Raw genomic sequence first — 24,253 nt, forward strand, 5'->3', positions numbered from 1 at the left:
GAAAAAATTTTTGGTTTCTTATTTATTTAGCTACGTCTTGATGTTTATAGGTAATTAAGTTTTCATTTTCTGTTTTGAAATCAACAAAGATCTTTAGATATTTACTATAGTCAACAAAAACCATAATCCGTTGTTGTTATTTTCATACTTGAATTCCAGCACACTTCCTATCTCCAGTCACTCATCCGTTAGCAAGTTAACTGGTAGAGTATGTTCTTTTTTGGCGTCTGCTTCTTAGTTTTCAGTTCGCTCACTTAATTTGTAACATCCTTCATTAGCACAACAGATGAAATGTTCTTTTCTGCAGTTTCCTCGTCGTCCACGTTTTGTTTATTTTTTGCCTATGCCAACGTATGATGCACTAAGATAATTTTGTATTGTATTGATTCCTAAATGGCAAAAGTGTTTCACTTCTATCATTGTATCTGACAGTTTTGATTTCTAGAATTTACCTGCTCATGTAACTACCACCCACAACGATCACGAGGACTTTCGGATTTGTTTGTTCACTATTGGCTCAACTACTGACCTAAATAGCCCACTCATTTCAAGAAACAGTTCATATAGATACTTTCTACTCGCTGTGTAGATGAGGGGCGCTCAACGACGAGGTTGTCAGCGTAATACTTTTTGTCTGAAGGCCTGGGTCTTCAGCGAACTTTAATGGTTGCCCAGAATTAAAGTTCCAGTGGCAAAACGCTGTAGACACAGAATCACTGCTGAGAATGGTGTCAAGTTTGAACATCATATTACTGACGCAGGAGGAAACGTCATCGAAAAAAAAAAAAATATTTTACGATGGATGGTGCTGTAAGCGTCAGAACAGGGGCGGTGGCAAGGGGTGGGCTATGGGTGCTATAGCTCCCACCCCGCAATCGAGTGTCATATTACACTGGATAAAATTATTTCAGAAATCAGCGAATGTATTACTTCAACAGATTCAATCATTTTTTCATTATTATGTGGCAATATAGGCTGCAATGTATTTCAAACACGTTTTAACGAAAGAATAAGAGCGGTAAATCTAAACCAATAAATATCATTTAACTTAAAGTGGGCGTCTTATTATTTATTAATATACACTGGATGTACAGTAATGTACGAGTACCACTTACAATAATCAAGAAAGCTGGCCGGCCGAAGTGGCCGTGCGGTTCTAGGCGCTGCAGTCTGGAACCACGAGACCGCTACGGTCGGAGGTTCGAATCCTGCCTCGGGCATGGATGTGTGTGATGTCCTTAGGTTAGTTAGGTTTAACTAGTTCTAAGTTCTAGGGGACTAATGACCTCAGAAGTTGAGTCCCATAGTGCTCAGAGCCATTTGAACCATTTGAACCAAGAAAGTTGAATATTCCGGGTATGCCTAACAACACTTGAATTGCTGAGCCCAGACAAAAACTTCGAAATCACCGGCCATCTGCGTCAAATCGTATTATTTTCCCGGGTACAAACATTCTGTAGACACGTTTTCCCTGAACTCCAAAACAGTAACTACCTTCTCCTCCACTATTAGTCCCCCACCCCCACCTTGACCGACTTCTAGAACCACCCCTGCGTCAGAATGCGCATACCAAAAGACACACGGGTGTTTCTCTATTTGCATCTGAGATGCTCAATATGACTGTCTCCATGAAGGATCCCATGCTACTGGTAAAGCTCTCTTACAAGAATGGTGACTGTGCGCCAGTAGCCCCACAGATGTTGTCCGCATCTCGTGGTCTAGTGGCTAGCCTTTCTGAACCGGGATCATGGGTTCCCGGTTTCGATTCTCGGCCGGGTTGGGGATTTTCGCTGCCCGGAGACTGGGTGTTTGTGTTATCTTCATCACCATCATTATCATTCGTGACAGTGGCTAGATTGGACTGTGTAACAGAAATTGGGGCTGTGTGAAAACTGGGACTTTGTCTGGGCGCTGATGACGCGCAGTTGAGCGCCCCATGAACCAAACATCATCATCAGCTACAGATTCTCCTACCACTCACAGGTATGAAAAAGGCATTGATCTGACGTGTCGTAAGGGTCTGGAGAAAATGATTGCAAAATTCGAATAGACGGATTCTTTGGAAGCGGAATGTGGCAGAGGGAGAAAAGCAGTCGATCTGACATCTGCTGAAGATATGGGTACAGCACTGCAGGATGGGTGAAGAGGTGGTGTGTGAACATGCAGAGCACGGGTAATTGCCCGAAAGTTGTACATGTGTGCGATCACGCTGCATAAAATCCTGCGAAACATTTTTCACTGCTAACCACAGAAAATCATTCATGTTCAGGAGTTGTTTCCTGCTGGCCTGCCAGCTAGCCAAACGTTCGCTCTGGAAATTCCGGCTCACAAGGAAGTGAACAATGAATGACCATGGAGTCTCTGTGGACAGGCGAGGCCAATTTCCATCTCCAAGTACGAGGGCAGTTCAATAAGTAATGCAACACATTTTTTTTCTCGGCCAATTTTGGTTGAAAAAAACGGAAATTTCTTGTGGAATATTTTCAAACATTCCCGCTTCGTCTCGTATAGTTTCATTGACTTCCGACAGGTGGCAGCGCTGTACGGAGCTGTTAAAATGGCGTCTGTAACGGATGTGCGTTGCAAACAACGGGCAGTGATCGAGTTTCTTTTGGCGGAAAACCAGGGCATCTCAGATATTCATAGGCGCTTGCAGAATGTCTACGGTGATCTGGCAGTGGACAAAAGCACGGTGAGTCGTTGGGCAAAGCGTGTGTCATCATCGCCGCAAGGTCAAGCAAGACTGTCTGATCTCCCGCGTGCGGGCCGGCCGTGCACAGCTATGACTCCTGCAATGGCGAAGTGTGCGAACACACTCGTTCGAGATGATCGACGGATCACCATCAAACAACTCAGTGCTCAACTTGACATCTCTGTTGGTAGTGCTGTCACAATTGTTCACCAGTTGGGATATTCAAAGGTTTGTTCCCGCTGGGTCCCACGTTGTCTAACCGAACACCATAAAGAGCAAAGGAGAACCATCTGTGCGGAATTGCTTGCTCGTCATGTGGCTGAGGGTGACAATTTCTTGTCAAAGATTGTTACAGGCGATGAAACATGGGTTCATCACTTCGAACCTGAAACAAAACGGCAATCAATGGAGTGGCGCCACACCCACTCCCCTACCAAGAAAAAGTTTAAAGCCATACCCTCAGCCGGTAAAGTCATGGTTACAGTCTTCTGGGACGCTGAAGGGGTTATTCTGTTCGATATCCTTCCCCATGGTCAAACGATCAACTCTGAAGTGTATTGTGCTACTCTTCAGAAATTGAAGAAACGACTTCAGCGTGTTCGTAGGCACAAAAATCTGAACGAACTTCTCCTTCCTCATGACAACGCAAGACCTCACACAAGTCTTTGCACCCGAGAGGAGCTCACAAAACTTCAGTGGACTGTTCTTCCTCATGCACCCTACAGCCCCGATCTCGCACCGTCGGATTTCCATATGTTTGGCCCAATGAAGGACGCAATCCGTGGGAGGCACTACGCGGATGATGAAGAAGTTATTGATGCAGTACGACGTTGGCTCCGACATCGACCAGTGGAATGGTACCGTGCAGGCACACAGGGCCTCATTTCAAGGTGGCGTAAGGCCGTAGCATTGAATGGAGATTACGTTGAAAAATAGTGTTGTGTAGCTAAAAGGTTGGGGAATAATCTGGTGTATTTCAATGCTGAATAAAACAACCCCTGTTTCAGAAAAAAAATGTGTTGCATTACTTATTGAACTGCCCTCGTACATGTCAACAGCCAGAACTGCACAACGTGGGTCACGGAAAATCCGCGCGTACATCATGCGGTACCACTTCATTCTGCAAAGGTGACTGTTTGGTGCGGGTTGATGCCATCGTTTATCGTAGTGCCGTATAATTTTCGAGGAGATGTGTCCTGCGGCTCCTGTTACCCGTAAACGAAAAAGCGCGCCAACTTCATGCATGGGTAGGATACTTTTCATGCAAGATCACGCTCCTCCGCACATTGCACAGCTGTTTTACTGGCCAGAGAGGCATTTCGATAACGCTAGAATAATAAACCGCCATTTCCCTAGAGCCTTACTGTCCAGATCACCTGATTTTCATCCCTCCGATTTCTCGCCGTTGGCTTATCTGAAAGGTGTGTTCACTGCTCCGGTTACGAGCTTAACAGAGGCACGCAATACACAACGCATTTCGGACGTGACTCCCGACACACTCCTACGTGTCATGGGACATGTATAAGGAAACGGTGGACAGAATGTTGGACATGTCTTCCACCCGTCTCACGACAGTTAGAAACCGATGTCATTTTCCTTTTATGTGGTTTTGGTCCCTGGCCAATTACAAACCGATATCATTTTGCTTTTTATGCTGTATTCAGACTCGGGACAGTAAGAAACCAATTTTTCGCGTCGGATGTGGTACGACCATGCCGTGATGGGAGGGATTACCTGACTAATAGTGTCACAACTGTTGACTGCCGAACTTGTGCAGTCATGCACATTGAACAATACAGATGGTGTAACGTGGAATTCAAACCATAGCTGTCGTATTGCGATTCATCTGTCATCTGTAGCCGACCCCATTTACATTAAGACGCTTATATTACCGGCTACTTGTAAAATTTATTTTACTATGTTTCTTATTCTATGACCTTTCTTCCTGCATCAAAAATATGCTGTTCAAATTTGACGTCCCCCTGAGCAGTGGTTCTCTTTCAATAGTGTTTTTTAATTGGAACTTTGATCATGGACCACCTATGTTCCCATTCCACTTTCATAATTCTTCTGAAATTCTTTCCCATTCTTCGTCGCAACTTCGAAGTATAACTTAAATAACATTCGGCGTAGTGAGATCGTGCATTACCTGCAAAAGTGGCATTAATTTTATAATTTCATAACTCCAGTAGGTTTGTAGATTATGAAGCTATTTCTTCATACCCCCCCCCCCCCCCCCATTTAGTAGTGGTCTGGTTCGTCTTATACTACCATACATTTTGCGAAGACTTTCTCTGGGTCCTCGCACTGGGGTATCATTACTTTTCTTTATTGTTCCTTCCATTGCTTTCATAGTGTAAGAATACCTCATCTGAGACCTTGTTTGTTTCTGAAATCAAATTACTCCTGTGCAAGCAAATATTTAGTTATTACATTTAGTCTAATAACTCGTTACCTTCCGCATTTGTCAGTATATGCCTTCATCAGTATTGTAATTGTAGTTTCCTGAGACAATAAGTATCCTTTTCTGTGGGTTTTTACAGTAAGTTACACAGGTTGCTAGTTCCAATACCTTCCATGATTATAGTGTCTCGGGAGATACACCGTCAACTCTTATTGAGCTGTTTGAGGTCAGATGATTCAGTGCTCTGTCGAACTGCTTACAGATGTATGCTTTCCAATTCTACACGCCTCTATTCCCTTTTTTATTTTTGAACAGATCTCTTTTCACAGTAGAGGTTTTCAGTATAATTATGTAATCAATATTCTTTTTTGGTACTCGTTCAGCCTGTATTTTATTTCAACTACATATCTGTACCTTTACTCCGCAAAACAAAGAACTGAGTGTAGTTAAACGAACAGAACATATCTATAGTCTATTATTTTACCATTTTTTTTACTCCATTTGTACAGTTTATGATGTGTGCAAGTGATGTCATCCAAAATTTATCTGATTTTATCGAATGCCCTAACGAAGGGTGCCAGTGGGAGGAACTAATAAGTTTCTTGTCTTGACTTAGAGGGTACTCTGTTGAAATGTTAAGAGTGATTTCTTACGTGATGCACAATGCCTTTCGCGTATGCACGTTGACAATGATGAAAATGAAATTATTGTATTATCCGGAATATTTGTTATTGGATGGAATTGTTCACGTACAGTTCTCCAGCCTAGTGATGTTCGTAGTTCTCTTTCTGTCTGTACTTAGTCTTCTGCCAAACTGACTATTATTCCGCCTTCCAGCAAAATACTGGAGTGAATGATATCCCTGTATGATTACCTATTTAGACTCTTTGGAAAATCGTACCTAAAAATCGAAACTTCTCCGTCGCTGCAAATCTGGAATGAATCTATATTGTAAGTTCATACAAGGAAGGGAAAACTACTATCAGAGATCCTGTCACATTTATTGGATAAAGTTTCTTGTATTCGGCAAACGATTCAGTCACATTTGCCATGAGTATGTCCTTTACTTTCTGTAAATGGTTAAAACTTGTAACAACATAACGGTTTCTTCCTAAGAATGGTATTTCAGAGCTCGTAAACTTCTGGTTTTGATAACTTGGATACGTTGCTTAGTAAATTGCCGCGGATAAATATCAATTTTTGCTTTGGAGTCGAGCAAACTGCCATATTAACGTAGATCAAGTCACCATACCAAAATACTCCTCTTGCCACAAAGTATTTAAGACAGGCACCTTTTCGGAAAACCATCAGTATGCATTTCAAAAACAACACACGACTCTTACAACCTTGTTCAGAAAACCAAGTCCTGTACTAATAACAACGAGAAAATGGCGAAGTAATGTCCCATCTGAGGCACACGGTGGAAATACATGGATACTGCGCCGACTTACAAACCAGACTCCTTCTTGTGAGTTCCTCAAGAGCAGATATCGTTCACAGATTCAGATGGCATAGGGGATACCCTGCTCTTCCCAGTAAGTGCTCACAGCTGACTCTAGTAATCATACCGAATCTAATTCTTAAAACTGGTAATTGCCGTCTCATTTGAGATTTTGTAGTAACGTAACGATTTTCTACTTAAAGTAGATATTTTCATGAGAGAAAGACAGTAAAAAGTAGTCCTATTCTTGTAACGTAAAACGAACACAAACTTACCAAAAATACAGTAAATAAATAACTTTTGAAAGTATCGTTCAGATGTGAATTCCAGCTGAATTTATAATAAAGTAAGCACAAGCTACATTATTAATTTCACCGTCAGTGAAACACCATAGATAGATTCTCCTGAATTTCAGGTAGCATTGGTTTTTATCGAAATTAGTCATTGATTATTAAAAACAGGAAATACTTATTTTGAATGTCTGATTACAGGTTTGTGCCAACTTTGAACGCTCTGTCTTTATTTTCTGTCCCTCGAAAAGTAATAATTCTAGTAAAAATTATTTCAATTTCTTGAAAATCTGCCAATTTTTTTTTGTATGTTTCACACCTTAGTGACAGTAATGTTACAATAAAACTAACTGTTAATACTGTTGAATCATTGCGCAGTGAAGATAAAGTCGTGCTGCTGCACTAACCATGGACGGTACGAAGCAGTACTTTTTCTCGCAATGAAAACCTTTCGGCGGTACTTTTTCTCCTAATCAAAACCTTTCGGTGGCGAGGATCAAATGCAGAGCGCCTTGTTAATATCAGATATCGAGGAAGGAGAGGGCATACTTGCTTCCACGGACGTAGTATCAAGCGCTCGATATTCTGGAGCGTCTCTGTAGCACTCTCACGCTAAACAAACAAACACGTCTCTCGGACTTTCAATTTTTCATAATTATTGCTTCTTCGTAAGGGTTCCCGAATGACGACCACTGCTCAAGGAGAGTTACAGAACAATTCAGAAAGAGCCTATTAACCTACGTCTAGCGTTTACAATCCCTAAAACCAGATTTATCTCGTCGTTCATCTTTTGTAGCTTTTGATGGGTGCCACAATTTAATTTTCCTTTCTCGCACTGATTCCAGCGATTGGTAAGTAACGCAACCGAACACCGTAGGGACTCTTGTCCTGTCTATGCTCATCATATTTACTTCTGTATTAACAATTTTGATTATTATTCTTGATCACAAAAGTAACGATAATACTGATGTATTAATGGAATTTCTGGAATCATTTTTGTTTTTTTCGTTATTACATTCATAATTACCTACCAGAAAGAAGACATCACGGCCGGCATGACAATATGCTTTCTTTTGATGACTACTGAAGCAGACATTAATACGAGTAAATTCGCACAAACTATAAGCTGAATGCATCCGACAGTTAGCGTTACAATAATTCAGCGTTTCTGTTTTGTTTTTGCGATCGACAGTAAAAATTGTGATCATTATAGGCCATTGTTATCCCTTGATCCCTTATTCATCTACCTGAAATTCCACATACTTGGCAAACTTGCTACGAAAGCCATAAATTTATTTTATAAAGATATTTTTACACTAAGGTTGTAATATTTATTAAGAACTCTTCTTCGTTACATCAGATACACAATTAGTTTCTGCCTATACAGCCATTTTGAGCGGTTTACATATTTTGACGCCAATGTGATTGTTCTAGAACATGAATGACGGTTAAGCTCAGTTGTTACAGTATTATGAAACAGCATGTGACAGCAAATCTAACAGCAACTGGCACTAACGTGAAAATCGAGCTCACACGATTTATTAACGTGCATGACTATTAAAAATGGCTGTATAATCCGACACTAAGTGCACATTGGACAAAAGATTGGTGACCCACAGAAAACATCACGATAATACCGGGTAACTCCAACTCTAGCCTCAGTTCGGCGAGCTAGATAATCTAGAAATTTCATCAGGTATGTCACATCCAATTGAAGCCACTCATTCAAAATTACTTCCCATAGGCTACACAGCTGCCAAGTTGCACGTGTGTTTACGCCTAAGTTTCACCGGCTGTGCCAAATGGTCCCACAGATATTCTTTGGGACGGAGATCGGATGATTTAGAGGGGCGGTAGGGTGCCTGAGTGTTCGTCAAACCAGAAACCTATGTGTACCGTCCTGCGAATATGCCTGTTCTCATTTTGGAAGAAGTTAGTGCGCATATCTTACTCATCATGAAACAGCACAGGGTAGAGCAACACGTTGTCGCTGAGAATGTGGTAATAAACATCCTGGTTCAGGTTCAGGGTGAGCAGCATGTACCAGAGCCATGGTACGAAACATATAGAACCAAATCCGGCCTGATCTGCAACCTCCACCCATAGCGGGTTAAACACTTCACTGGCCCTTCGGTGTACTTGAGACAAAAAAATGGTTCAAATGGCTCTGAGCACTATGGGACTCAACTGCTGTGGTCATTAGTCCCCTAGAACTTAGAACTACTTAAACCTAACTAAGGACATCACACACATCCATGCCCGAGGCAGGATTCGAACCTGCGACCGTAGCAGTCGCACGGTTCCGGACTGCGCGCCTAGAACCGCGAGACCACCGCGGCCGGCACTTCAGACACATTGCGTCATATGAAAACTACTTGTCGAACGACACTATACATTTCCAGTCAGCCAGAAATACTCCGACTCCAAATGCTTGTCGCATCTACTATTCTTCCTGCAGTTCGCTGGGAAACTGACTGAGTTGGACTTGAGTTCATTGAAGGCAGAGTTCACAGCTGCATTTCAGACTGACTGGGATTGTCAAAGCGTGACACTCGCTTTCAGTGCCTTTCGGTTAGGATGTTTTAAGGAACACTAACCTCTACCCCGTTAATTTCTGCGAATAAGTCGCCGTTCCTTGTTGGAAAGACCGCATTGATACACCAATAAATCGGGCAATTTCATTCACGGTTTGCTGTTAGGCATACCCAAACACAATAGCTCTTTGCTACTATTATGTCACGTCTCGAAGTCTACCGGTCTTTCTGCACTGGTTCCATTCAAATGACTGTAACACACGTAACACTTCACTGCAATGACTCGCATAACCGCTCGAGCACCAGTTCTACCCCGTGTACGGCGGTCTAATGCGAGCAGTGTGCTCTTTTGAGCGGATGACGAATATTTTGTCCAAAGCGGTTAGATATTTGTATAAGACGTTACCAAGAAGACGTCTTCGGACTTCTGTTGCTGACTCACAGCGGGTCACATCGCTGCTGCTCTCGCTCGCCACGCAAATATGCCTGGACGCCCGAGGAGAAGACAACAAGTTGCCGCGATCGTCAGTCTCCTGGAGCAAGCTTTCGGGCTGGACAGCAAGCAGAAGAGGAAGAAGCCTGTACAGGGCTTCCGCTGTCAGAAGCTGCGGCTTTCCGCCGTTGACTGCACAGGCATGCTCGCGTGTTTAAAGTGTGCAAAGCCGCACCTCACACGCCAGTGCACGAAGCCAACTACCGTGGCTGCAGTTATCTCAAGAGCTGTGGCAGCGGGAAGGGGTGGCACACACGCCGACGCCGAATCACCGCGCAATGGATCAAGACGCCCCGCCCGCATATCATGCCATCGGCACTTATGCCGCTGTTGGCGTGAGTGGAGGGCCGTGCTGCTGCAGTCCTGACAGCATTCACAAGATCGATGATGCTGTCGCCAACGCAGCTGCCGCTCTCAAGTCTGCCATGGCAGAGGAGAGGGCTGAGGTGGACGAGGTGCGCCTTCAGTTCGCACAATTCCGCGAGTTGCTGGCCTGCAAGTCTCGCAAGGGGCGAAACGTTACGACTGCCACCATCGCCACGCACACGGATGCTCTCCCGGCTCCTGAGGCAACGCAGATAGAGAAGTCTGCTCCCTCCTCGAAAATGGAGGGCCTGCGGAAACAAGATTCCCAGGTAGCTCCACCAGGAACACGGGGTGACGTGGACAAAGACATTGAACCGCCCGCCCGTCCTCCCGAGAACAAGGCGGAACGGCCGCTGCTTGAAGATGAAGACACAACTGCTGCGCCCATCCAAGAAAAAGACACAGAAGAGGTAGTCAATACGCCGCCAGCATAGAAAATCATTTCGCGACAGGACGTACGCGCATCACAATACCCCCTACCCTTTTACCGGTTCCAATGTTCCTAAACCACCTCTACCCCACAAGCCTTATGTCTTCGGTTGGGCAACTGCAAATCTGTCATCGTTCCTAAGAGGGACTTGGACCTCATAAACCGCTTCCCAGTCTTTACCGAGCATGACTGGCAACGAATAATGGCTGCTATTCCAAGAGTTAAGCAGAAGAACAAGAACAAACATTCCTCTTCCTCGCACTGCTAGTCTCCTAGCACCCACAGTATTTTATTCTGTCGAACTGAGATTAATTTTAGCTAATCCTTTTAATCCCAGTCAATTAATTTTATCTTAAATTTGTGGAGTAAATGGCAACAGACAAACACTCCGATATTGTAGACCACCTCATGGGAGGTTGTCTATACCTGACAGCAGAGAGCAGAGAAAGAAGACGTCTTGACAGCTATTGCCGCCCGACCGGGAACATGTAATCTTAACTCAATGCGGTGATTTTGGAAGCTAGCTGCTAACATACAGACCAGGCCGGTATTCTTGCTTTAGAAATACACTGGTCAGTAACTCACCTGTTGGAAGGTACGGCTGCGACGCGTACGGGTATCTGTAGACGGAGCTGAAGGAGTGAGCGTAGAGTGGACGGCGGTAGACGTAGCGAGCGGGCTGGCGGTACGTGTAGTCGTAGTCGTAGTCGTAGCTGTCGTAGTACGGCCTGGGCGCCAGCGAGGCGGCCGCGCCCGTGGCCAGCCACGCCAGCAGCACAGCCGTGCACTACAGAGATACAGACGGGAAAGTGGGAATCACCATCCACCACATCGCTGCCACCACCAGAGCACACATCATTGCCGAGAAAATTAGAGCGGCATTAAATGTCCAAGTTTATTACATGTGTTAAGTGCAGTGAGACAACAGTATGATCGAATTGCATCAAAATAAAATCGCAAGTTCTATTACTTTTTAAACTTTTATGCCCCATCTTACGAAAATATCTTAATGGTGTAACTGGTTTCAACCAGGTAGTGCTCATCCTCACTTCTTTTTATACCCTTTCTTCTTGGGATATTATCAATTATTTTGAAGCCAAAATAACAACACTCATTTATTACTTTAGTGACTTATTAACTAATCTAACTCTCTTACTTATTACTTCTTTTCAATACGTCCTTTTCTGTCTCTGCCAAAATAATAAGTCATTGGCAAAGCCCTAAGTCTCAATTACTTCTCTCTCAACTTTAATCTCCTTTCCAAATTTCTCCTTGTGTTTCTTGACAGCTTGCTTAATGTATGAACAGAATATCACCAGGGATAGAATATAACCTAGAGTCACTCTCTTCTCAATCATTCCTTCCCTTTCATCTCTCTTATGATTACAGTCTAGTGACTTTACAATTGGTAGATAATGTGGCCTGTATCTGTTATTCGTGCTACCTTCATAATTTTAACGAGTGTAAATCAGTCATAATTGCTAAAAGCTTTTTCTGAAGCTACAGTTGCTAAATATAGACTTACCTTCTACTAAGACATCAGAGGGTCAGTACTGCACCACATGTTCCTCGTTATCTCGGGAAACCAAAGTGACCTTCCCAGAGGTCGGCTTATACCAATCTCTTCTTTATTCTATAAATAGTTCATACCAGTATTTTCCAACCATAACTTACTTAAATCATCGTGCGATAATATTCCTACTTATTAACAGTTCCATTCTTTGAAACTGTTACATTCCTGTTTTTTGGTTTTTGAGACCTGTATTCCACAGTCACAGCTTTTCCACTGTCATAGGAGACATAAAAAGAAAACCAAAGCACTTAGAAACTAACAAATACACTCAGACACAAAACAAGCCGAAACACATGCACCAATTCTACCAACACCACACAAAGTTCACAGACGGCAGACGACCAAACACAGTTATTAGAGAGCGATTTAAAACAAAGTCTAAACTCAACAGTAAATGAAGATTGCATTGCCTAGAAAATCTAATTATTGAAAGTGAGAAAGTACCGTCTCAGGAACAGAGGAATGGTCCAAACACCATTAACATAAATCTAACACTGGAATTAATAGGCAAAGTTATTTAAATCGCCATAGATGTAAGTTACGAACACATTAAACCAAAAGATATCCACAATATGTAAAACTCTACAAAGCAATAGAGAAAAAAACATCCATAAAAAACACACAGTATGGTGGTTCTCGAGGATAAACAACGGTACATTTATAAAAAGCAGAGAATAATTCATTACACAGAATGAAATAACAAAAACTAAGTAAGCAGCTGTCAGAAGCTCTACACATTAAACATTGTACCAGTAGATGAGCAAAATTACAATGATGAGCACAATTACAATACGGAGTTAGACAAAATAAGTCTGACAGAAAACAACAAAGGATACCATGAACTGAGGTTAAAAATTGAATAACAGAATCCTTGAAGATATTAAAATAAAACCAGCAGTGTAAAGCTAAACAACACGTATAACTAGGATCCCACAACACTTACCCCAGGCACGCCAACCAAAAATACTGCAGCCACACAGCAAGAACACAACACCAAAGGACCACAGACAAACTAATACACACTTACATATGCAAAGAATCTAACAAAACTGATAACATCCTGAAGAAATAAGAAATAATACTAGTCTACCAAAGCAATAATTCCGTACATGACTATGTAAAGAAAGATGATGAGACTGATACACATAAAAAAATCCCACGTTTACTTTCAACAATGGAACAACTGTGTTTACAACAGACAAGTAGAAAATTTGATGTAGGGTGTAAACAGTAAAAAATGCCATGACATTATGACACCAGCCACTTCACATTCTCAGAACACTTCCAATAAGGAAATCACCATTCTATCGAAACAGTAACTGACATGAAAATAACCAGATTCAATAACAAAAAAACAAAATTACTAGAACATTTCCAAATTCATAGGCAGTCATATAGTAAAAGGCGAAATAGACATTAGTAACCGAACAACATTAAGATGGTAAAAAACACAGTAGATAAACAGCAAAAATCCCTTCTAGCCACCAAAAAACTGTTAGTTATCGCCTACAGTAAGTTAGGCAGACATATCTACTCACGAACATTCCCCCCACTAACATAATAAGCTTTTATTAATTAATAACTGCAGCACAGTCATACACGCAAATACGCACATGCAGAAACACACAAATACAAGTTGAACATGTCCTTTCCCCTCCACACACAGTCCCAGAAAGAAAAAGATGTATGTGTTCACACCGACCCACAGACACACAGAAGTTAGCATATAACAAATCCCCCATTACCCCTTTTCCAAACTTCCACATACGGTATAAATAAAAAAATGAAAAACTGGCCAGCTTTGAGTAGGACTCACTCGCTGAGAGTATAGTACAAACTTAATTACGTATGTATACAATTGATTCATCCTGGAACCTAGTATCTTGATTTTTGCCTGTTATCGACATTGATATGGCAACACATTGGTCCAGGGAACTGCAAGACTTTTGAGAATGTTTTAAGTTTGAAGTCGAACAACGAAAGACAATAGAGATATTTTTTCGTCTGATGTAATTACAAATTAATAAGTTCTGGTTTTTTCCCCTTTACTTCTACTGTGAAACCTTGCTTCTTCCAATTTCATGATTCTAGGTCAACGAGAAGTACCATATAGGTTTTAATGAGTGAGTTTGCGAGTATCAAGATATATACCATTTAGAATCTTATTTTTATTACATCGCCAAGGAATCGTAAACCGTGGAATGTGACATAAATTTCACTTTGATATGTCTACCGTTCCTGAGAGAAAGGGTTTATAACAGGCGGGTAGGCAGACAAAGAGACGAACAACGAAGTGATCCTCTAAGGATGAAAGTGTGATACCCTAAAAGTAAAAATAAAAAATACACTCACCCATTCACACACACACACACAGAGAGAGAGAGAGAGAGAGGGAGAGAGAGGGAGAGAGAGGGGGGGGGGGGGAAATTACACAGGAACACACCGATACGTAATAGATCCGACAATCAACTTACAGCCAAAGCCGCAAGACTGTGTCATTCCTCTCAGTCGAAACAAGTAAGTACACTTAACCATGAGTTGAAAACGGATACATAAAAAAAGTAAACGAGAAAATAGTGCGGTTGGAATGCAATCTGACAAACATCGAAAGCTTATCAGAAAACATGGTAATTTTGTGACAGTCAAAACTGATGAGTATTAAGAAAAGGAACTAATTGTGATCTCGTTGAAGCGATTTCTAAAAAAAAACCACAGATGTTACAGTGATGACAGATACACAGGCCAACGAAAATTTTTTTAAAAAACTTTTTTTACTTTGATATCTGATCTTTATAGATTTTTGTGAGCTGAATCCAAATCTAGCCTTAGTTTTTTTGTATCACCCATAGTTTCCGAGTAATATTCTTTCTATTATATTGCGTAAAAATCCCATGCTATATGGTAATCTGGGTAATTAATCACTGTGTTACAACATAAGTTTGGTTTGTATTTACAGTAAGCTACTTAAAACAATGATATGTGTTAATAAGGGTTTCACTTGTCAGCTGGAATTGGCTTGTATTTTCTTTCTCTTTTTTCTTTGAAGCTTCTTGTATAGCTTTTTCTACGATGAGTCGCTTGCAGAACTTCTCAGTGAAATGACCAACGGTAGTTCCTTATGTTGTTAGTGTTCCAGAGACCTGCTAGCGTTTTTTCATCACTTTAATGTCCTAGCGAAAACGCTCTCCTTGCTCCTCACTGACATCTCCCATATTTTCCAGCAAGCAATTAAGGTGACTGTTCAAAACGTGAACTTTCAGGCTCATTAAACATCCTTTTTTTAAATTTCTTTAACATTGTTGCTATAACAGAAACATATTCTGGGGCTTTTTCATGTCCTAAGAAATTTGTAACGACTTGTTTGAATGATACCCATGCTTCTTTCTCATTTAAGGTCATTGTGGATTCAAAGTTAATATCAAACATCAATTTTCTAATGTCAGGTCCTACAAAGACGCCTTCTTTTAGTTTAGCTTCTGAAAGGGGCGGAAACGTTTGGCAGAGATACTTAAAGTATGGTCCATGTTTAGGCAAAGCCTTTACAAACTGTTTCATTAGGTCTAACTTTATATGTAGAGGTAGTAGGAGTACGTTTTTTGGATCTACAAGGTTTTTGAGTAGAGTGTTCTTCTCACCAGGTTTCTAAATACTCCCTCACAGGCCAGTTCTTTCTGCATCAGTATTCATTCCTAGTCCTGCTGTCCTATTAAGACAAGAAACATGGAAATGCCAATCTACACCATGTCCTATTGGTCGGATGGCGGACGGAAGGTTAGGATAGTTTATTACCTTCTTGTTTTTAGACTTACGACCAGTAATATCAACACTGCAAAAATAGCAATGATCGGAATGATTTCGTGGCTCCCTCCATATCATAGGAACAGCAAATGTAAAGGCTTTTTTCTCCTTTTTGGACCATTTTCTCAGATCTTCAACACACACATAACCCTAAAAACAAAAGAATATTTTCAGCAAAAAAGAGTTTTCATCGTTGGCCTGTGTTATCCTCTAAATAAAGCAAAACGTGTTGAGTCCAAATAAGATTTTAAACAGTATCGAAAGATGGTACAAATCCCATATTAATTATAAAGTTCTCTAGAAGTCTGAGGACCTTATAAGCTTATATTTTAATCGCAAAAGTATATTTTCTCAATATTCTGAATATATAATGGATAAACGATAATGAGAGGAACAGGTGTACCTTATAAGCTTATATTTTAATCGCAAAAGTATATTTTCTCAATATTCTGAATATATAATGGATAAACGATAATGAGAGGAACAGGTGTATTAACTTTGTGCTATGAACTTCTGCGACAGACACTGTGAAAATTCGTTTCTTTGGAAGTCGACTGGACGACGACACGGTATGACTTCGTCTTCTAACTAACTTGAATAAAATGAGATTTAGAAAGTACCGTCAAATTATTCACTTGAAAAATCCGAGAAACTCATACCGCTGATGAGATAGGTGCACCGTCCGTCTATAAAATTGCAAAATTCTTGGCATATAAGCGACGTCTGCCCCGAAACTACTGTAGCAGTTTTAACTGACATGTGTCAACAAGGGATGTACATTCGACCATTCGGTTGTGAGCTGACAGTACTAAATAGTGGACGTGCGAATGTAGTATAGCAACGTTGTTTTGTCATAAATGGCATGTCCGGAAGAAGAGACACCAGATGTATAACACCAACACGTTGTAAAACAGGAAAAAGGAAATCACCACGAAGGTATTATCCCAAAGGGACGAAAACCGGTAGATGTGATGCACATGTACAGACAAACAAATGATTAGAATTTGAGAAAAAAAGCGGAAGATTTACTCAAGAGGAAGAGCTTCACAAACAGAGCAAGTCAAAAACGCTTTGTTTCACATCTGACCCTTAAGCAAGGAGTTATTCTGCTTGGCATTGATTGATAGGGTTGTTGGACGTCCTCCTGAAGGATATCGTACGAAATTCTACCCAACTGGCGCGTTTTATCATCAATATACAGATATCGTTGGATGGCTTTACCCACAGTGCTCTAAACTTTCTCAGTTGAGGAGAGATCCAACGACCTAGCTCGCCCAGGTAGAGTTTGGCAAGCACGAAGCAAGCAGCAGAAACTCTCGCTGTGTGCGGACGGGGATTATCTTGCTGACATGTAAGCCCAGGATGGCTTCCCACGAACGAAAACAAACGGAGCGTAGCATATCATCGACGTACCTCTGTGCCGTACGTGTGCCGCGCCTGAAAACCAAAGGGTCCCGCAATGAAAAGAGATGGCACCCCAGACCCATCACTCCTGGCTGTCCGGCCGTATGGCCTGCAACAGTCAGGTTGGTATCCCACCACCATCCGGGGATCTACAGACACGTCTTTACTGGTCACTGGGGCTCTGTTCGACGCGTGACTCATCACTAAAGACAATTCTACTCAGTGAGATTCCACGCCGAAGCAGTCTGCTTTAACTTGGGAATTTTGGCTGGACGGGCAGCGTGCTCGGATTACCGAAGCGGTTAAGGTGTTCGCTCGCGTTAAGCAGGAAATCCGGGTTCCATTCGCGGTCCGGCACAAATTTTCACTTCTCAACACTGAATTACTTCCGTGCACTCATGCGGCTGAAATCGGTAGTTCTCTTTCATCATTCTCCAGAACGTTTTCAAGATAAGTGCAATGTCTGTCCGCCACGTCTTGACTACCGAACAAAAACGACTGTTGCTACTTCACAGAAGTACAGATCGGGACTTTTCTGGGTAAAATCATGACGAGTGGCGATACCAGTTGTTATCAAACTAAATCTACCGCAGAACGACAAAGTCCAGAAATTCGAATGAAATGTCAAATGGCTCTGAGCACTATGGGACTTAACTTCTGAGGTCATCAGTCCCCTAGAACTTAGAACTACTTAAACCTAACTAACCTAAGGACGTCACACACACCCATGCCCGAGGCAGGATTCGAACCTGCGACCGTAGCAGTCGCGCGGTTCCAGACTGTAGCGCCTAGAACCGCTCGGTCACCCCGGCCGGCTAAATGTCAAATGTTTAATGACATAACAGACATTGAAAATAATTTGACGCGAGAGTTGAACATTGGAAGAAAGATTTTTCTGGCAGGTTTCCAAGGTTATATCAACGTTCTGTTCATTGCACTCAAGTGATGGTAGACTGTGTAGAACACCTGAAACATTAAAACCATCATATTAACATTTTTTTTTTATATTTTTCATTAATCCAGTCTTGGGCTGACGGGCTACATAGTGTGAAATGTAAGTTGCAGAATTCAACTTTGCCTTCTCTGTTACCAGCTTGCCATCCTGTCCTGTGGGTCATAAAACATAAAAAGTACCATTTTCTTGGACTGGCGTGGAACTGTATTTCTTTTTAAGAATATGAGTTCTATGGGGAAGGCAGCGTTAATAGATATAACGGAAAGGAAAAGAATAAGGAGGGTGGCATAGATAATTGAATGCTGCTGAAACCAAACCCAAACAGACTACTCTGTATCCCAAAGGACTTAAAACTTCATAAAACAGTAAATTATTCAACAGATAGCTGGTTTGGGAATCACGGGGCCAAACATCTCTTAAAATGTTGTACATGTGAAACATTGCTGTATGACTATTATCAGACCATCATTGATTACAATATATAACAAAATTGTAGGCTCTCCTAACAAAATATACACTACTAGCCATTAAAATTGCTACACCACGAAGATGACGTGCTACAGACAGGAAATAAATTTAAGTGACAGGAAGGAGATGCTGTGATATGCAAACGATTAGCTTTTCATAGCATTCACACAAGGTTGGCGCCGGTGGCGACACCTACAACGTGCTGACATGAGGAAAGTTTCCAACCGATTTCTCATACACAAACAGCAATTGACTGGCGTTGCTTGGTGAAACGTTTTTGTGATGCCTCGTGTAAGGAGGAGAAATGCGTAGCATCACGTATCCGACTTTGATAAAGGTCGGATTGTAGCCTATCGTGATTGCGGTTTATCGTATCGCGACATTGATGCTCGCGTTGGTCGAGATCCAATGACTGTTAGCAGAATATAGAATCGGTGGGGTCAGGAGGGTAATACGGAACGCCGTGCTGGATCCCAACGGCCTCGTATCATTAGCAGTCGAGATGACAGGCATCTTATCCTCATGGCTTTAACGGATCGTGTAGCCACGTCTCGATTCCTGAGTCAACAGATGAGGACGTTTGCAAGACAACAACCATGTGCACGAACAGTACGACGACGTTTGCAGCAGCATGGACTATTAGCTCGGATACCATGGCTGGGGTTGCCCTTGGCTATGCATCACAGACAGGGGCGCCTGCGATGGTGCACTCAACGACGAACCTGGATGCACGAATGGCAAAACGTCATTTTTTCAACATCATAGTGGTCGCATCCGCACATTGGAAGCGTGTATTCGTCATCGCCATACTGGCGTATCACCCGGCGTGATGGTATGCGGTGCCATTGGTTACACATCTCGGTCACCTCTTTTTCGCATTGACGGCACGTTGAACAGTGTACGTTACATTTCAGATATGTTACGACCCGTGGCTCTACCCTTCATTCGATCCCTGCGAAACCCTACATTTCAGCAGGATAATGCATGACCGCATGTTGCAGGTCCTGTACGGGCCTTTCCGGATACAGAAAATGTTCGACTGCTGCCCTCGCCAGCACATTCTCCAGATCTCTCACCAACTGAAAACGTGTGGTCACAATACGCCAGTCGCTACTCTTGTCGAACTGTGGTATCGTTGAAGCTGCATGGGCAGCTGTACCTGTACACGCCAGCCAAGCTCTGTTTGACTCAATGCCCAGGTGTATCAAGGCCATTATTGCAGCCAGAGGTGGTTGTTCTGGGTACTGATTTCTCAGGATCTATGCACCCCAACTGCGTGAAAATGTAACCACATGTCAGTTCTAGTATAATATATTTGTCCAATGAATACCCGTTTATGATCTACATTTCTTCTTGTTGTAGCAATTTTAATGGCCAGTAGTGTACATTCAACCTCGAGAAGAGGCTTGTAGGAATGACGAAATGTGTTAACAAAATGCGTTCCTGCTGGAGATTTTCAAAAGAACTAAAAATCCTGTAATGATTGCTGGATATGTTTATTAACACAAGATTTTACTTAGTTAACGTGTGGACTATTCACTACTAAAGAGACGTATTCGCAATTATGAAACTAATAAACAATAGTCATACACTCCTGGAAATTGAAATAAGAACACCGTGAATTCATTGTCCCAGGAAGGGGAAACTTTATTGACACATTCCTGGGGTCAGATACATCACATGATCACACTGACAGAACCACAGGCACATAGACACAGGCAACAGAGCATGCACAATGTCGGCACTAGTACAGTGTATATCCACCTTTCGCAGCAATGCAGGCTGCTATTCTCCCATGGAGACGATCGTAGTGATGCTGGATGTAGTCCTGTGGAACGGCTTGCCATGCCATTTCCACCTGGCGCCTCAGTTGGACCAGCGTTCGTGCTGGACGTGCAGACCGCGTGAGACGACGCTTCATCCAGTCCCAAACATGCTCAATGGGGGACAGATCCGGAGATCTTGCTGGCCAGGGTAGTTGACTTACACCTTCTAGAGCACGTTGGGTGGCACGGGATACATGCGGACGTGCATTGTCCTGTTGGAACAGCAAGTTCCCTTGCCGGTCTAGGAATGGTAGAACGATGGGTTCGATGACGGTTTGGATGTACCGTGCACTATTCAGTGTCCCCTCGACGATCACCAGTAGTGTACGGCCAGTGTAGGAGATCGCTCCCCACACCATGATGCCGGGTGTTGGCCCTGTGTGCCTCGGTCGTATGCAGTCTGATTGTGGCGCTCACCTGCACGGCGCCAAACACGCATTCGACCATCATTGGCACCAAGGCAGAAGCGACTCTCATCGCTGAAGACGACACGTCTCCATTCGTCCCTCCATTCACGCCTGTCGCGACACCACTGGAGGCGGGCTGCACGATGTTGGGGCGTGAGCGGAAGACGGCCTAACGGTGTGCGGGACCGTAGCCCAGCTTCATGGAGACGGTTGCGAATGGTCCTCGCCGATACCCCAGGAGCAACAGTGTCCCTAATTTGCTGGGAAGTGGCGGTGCGGTCCCCTACGGCACTGCGTAGGATCCTACGGTCTTGGCGTGCATCCGTGCGTCGCTGCGGTCCGGTCCCAGGTCGACGGGCACGTGCACCTTCCGCCGACCACTGGCGACAACATCGATGTACTGTGGAGACCTCACGCCCCATGTGTTGAGCAATTCGGCGGTACGTCCACCCGGCCTCCCGCATGCCCACTATACGCCCTCGCTCAAAGTCCGTCAACTGCACATACGGTTCACGTCCACGCTGTCGCGGCATGCTACCAGTGTTAAAGACTGCGATGGAGCTCCGTATGCCACGGCAAACTGGCTGACACTGACGGCGGCGGTGCACAAATGCTGCGCAGCTAGCGCCATTCGACGGCCAACACCGCGGTTCCTGGTGTGTCCGCTGTGCCGTGCGTGTGATCATTGCTTGTACACCCCTCTCGCAGTGTCCGGAGCAAGTATGGTGGGTCTGACACACCGGTGTCAATGTGTTCTTTTTTCCATTTCCAGGAGTGTATTTCACCCATTTGTGACTCTCATATGAAAAGAGTTCCCTGCACAAGTATTCAGTGCTCTGTCCTCAAAAGTGAAGGAGAAGTGTCAGTTGTATAGACTCCAAAAATAAGGACATGCTGATAGCCAACTGCTTCTATACATAGAACTGATGAACATAGTGTCAGCTTTTTGTAAAACTGCTCTTGAAATATGTAAATTCAAAAACGTGGGTAACTTGCCGTCTTATATGTTTTCACAATGTAACTTTTCGTATCCATTTAACAGGATATTTATATTCCTTTCTCTGAGCTCAAAGTCACGTAAATATCGATACGATGTTGGAATGTTGACTAGTGATTAAAGACAAGAACGTCAGACATAGTACAAGCACAACTCTAGCATCCCTAGAACAGAAGGAAACCTCTTTGATTAAGCGGACTGTGGCAGATGGTGATGCGTGCTCCTTCTAGTACGAAAACATTCCTAGCTACCATAGGAGACGTTCCACTGACATGTCATCATTCCGATAATGGTTTGAAATAGACTTCTTTTTTCTATTACAGATCTAGTATCTCTTCAGTTTCTATTCCAATTTCTCCATTGGAATGCTACCACTTTCTCCCTCTTTGGCTTTCGCACATTACACTTCCGTACAACATAGTGTTCCAGGTCAGCACAATCCGAAATGTTTCCCTCAGTTTCTTGTTATCATTTGTTATCAACAGTGGTCTTCCTTTGAAGAAAGATTTTTCTCGCCTACATAAATGTTTTTCTGATAGTCTTATTTCACCCGCTTCCGCTAATCATGCATACTCATTAATAAATAAGACAGTAATACTGATGAAGAGAATGTAAACACTCCAGTGGTTACTGACGCTAATTCTAGATTCTTCGTTTCCAAACTGTTTCGTAACTTAGGACCCATTCCTTTCCGACGACAAAGAAAAAGAATGTAACGTCCAAAGGAGGATTAAATTAAACGAAATAGAATAACAACAGCGAATTTTTTAAAAAATCTGATTTAGCCTGTCATATAAACTGAATTTAAACTGAAGACTTAAGTACATTTCAGTTTGGAGAAGACGAGCGAACAGAACGTGAAGAACACAATAACACAATCAAGCTTCTGTTCCTCTGAAAAGGAAACGGCCGATTTCTTCTCATCCATGCTTTTTTACCTTGTCTTCTAATTCGGAACGCCTAACCAAAATCCTCCTTCTTTACTTTACGACAAGATTTTTCGTTTTGTTCTTCAAGCCAAGGGAAACTTTTATGCACACTTCGTAAGTTAATCGGCGTTGCATCACAGCTTCAAAACAAATGGAAAGACGATGCAGATAAATCAATTTAGAACGAAAGTATCGGATTACGGTCTCTGCTAAACCGGTGAACCAAGTGCCACTTACAAACAGCCTTCTACACAGACACAAATGGCAAATGGTACTTTTATGATATATAATGTAAATGATCAGTGGCACAGCCATCTGCGACATTTAGAATGGCCATGATTGTACTATAGTGTTGTTAGTGTTTAGTGTTTTTACTAATACCTATGGTACTGAAACACGTACGCTCAAAAAGAGAATCACCAAGGCTGTAAGCATCAGAGATGAAATTTCTTAGGTCAACCATGCAGAAGACCAAGATGGACAAGTTAAAGAATGAGGAGGTGAGAAAAGAAGCCAGAATAAAGACATCCCTATTAGATCGAATTGGCGCATCTAGACTTCGATGGTACGGGCATGTGATGAGAATGGAGGCAACTAGAACAGACAAAATAAATTTGGAAAGACAGGTGGATGGGAAAACAAGGAAGACTTCGAACCCGATGGATGGACTTGATTAAGACTGGTCTAGTGACCGGAGGGTGGGCAGTGGAGGATGATCTTCTTCGTGAACAGGTGTATTTGGACAGGATGAAGTGGAGAGTCTCATTACCAGTACCCGGGAAACTCGAACTGTTAAATGAAAATGACTAGGGCTCCTAAGGTACTCATATGAGACAGTGTTACAAGCATGAGTCTGGAACGGACTTCATTTGGGATTCCATTCGGCCGCCAAGTCGAATCTTGCAAGATCCCGATCTGTGGAGCATTTGGATACGACAGTGGCCTGATTTGGACAGCATGGGAACTTGAGAGCAGAAATACTCATTGTCGAGATTCTGGTCTGGTCGTGTCTGACCACCACGAAGGACGATCGCCATACAATGCAATGTGAGCGCCCATCACAGGGGAACAGGTAACTGACTCCCTGCAACAATCTGTCTCATTCCACACTACTGTGCGGAGGCTAGCAGCAACTGGACAGTGAATTACTGACCCGTGTGTAGGCTGCCGTTAAAACCACAAGACAAACGGAGTCTGGAGTGGTGCAGTGATAGGGTAGCATGGACTGCTGACGAATAACACCAAA

At 42.8% G+C, this 24,253-nt stretch overlaps 1 protein-coding gene across 1 annotated transcript in view; it reads right to left on the reverse strand.

The window, feature by feature from the left end:
- The window catches only part of LOC126204259 (spore coat protein YeeK-like), a 28,260-nt gene that overhangs the window by 1,351 nt on the left and 2,656 nt on the right, over positions 1-24,253 (reverse strand). Inside the window, exon 2 of the mRNA XM_049938649.1 lies at positions 11,236-11,437. Coding sequence (XP_049794606.1) covers positions 11,236-11,437 — 202 coding nt within the window. The remainder of the gene's footprint in view (positions 1-11,235; positions 11,438-24,253) is intronic.

Source organism: Schistocerca nitens, chromosome 9 (genome assembly GCF_023898315.1).
Source record: "Schistocerca nitens isolate TAMUIC-IGC-003100 chromosome 9, iqSchNite1.1, whole genome shotgun sequence".
Classification (NCBI taxonomy): Eukaryota; Metazoa; Arthropoda; class Insecta; order Orthoptera; family Acrididae; genus Schistocerca; species Schistocerca nitens.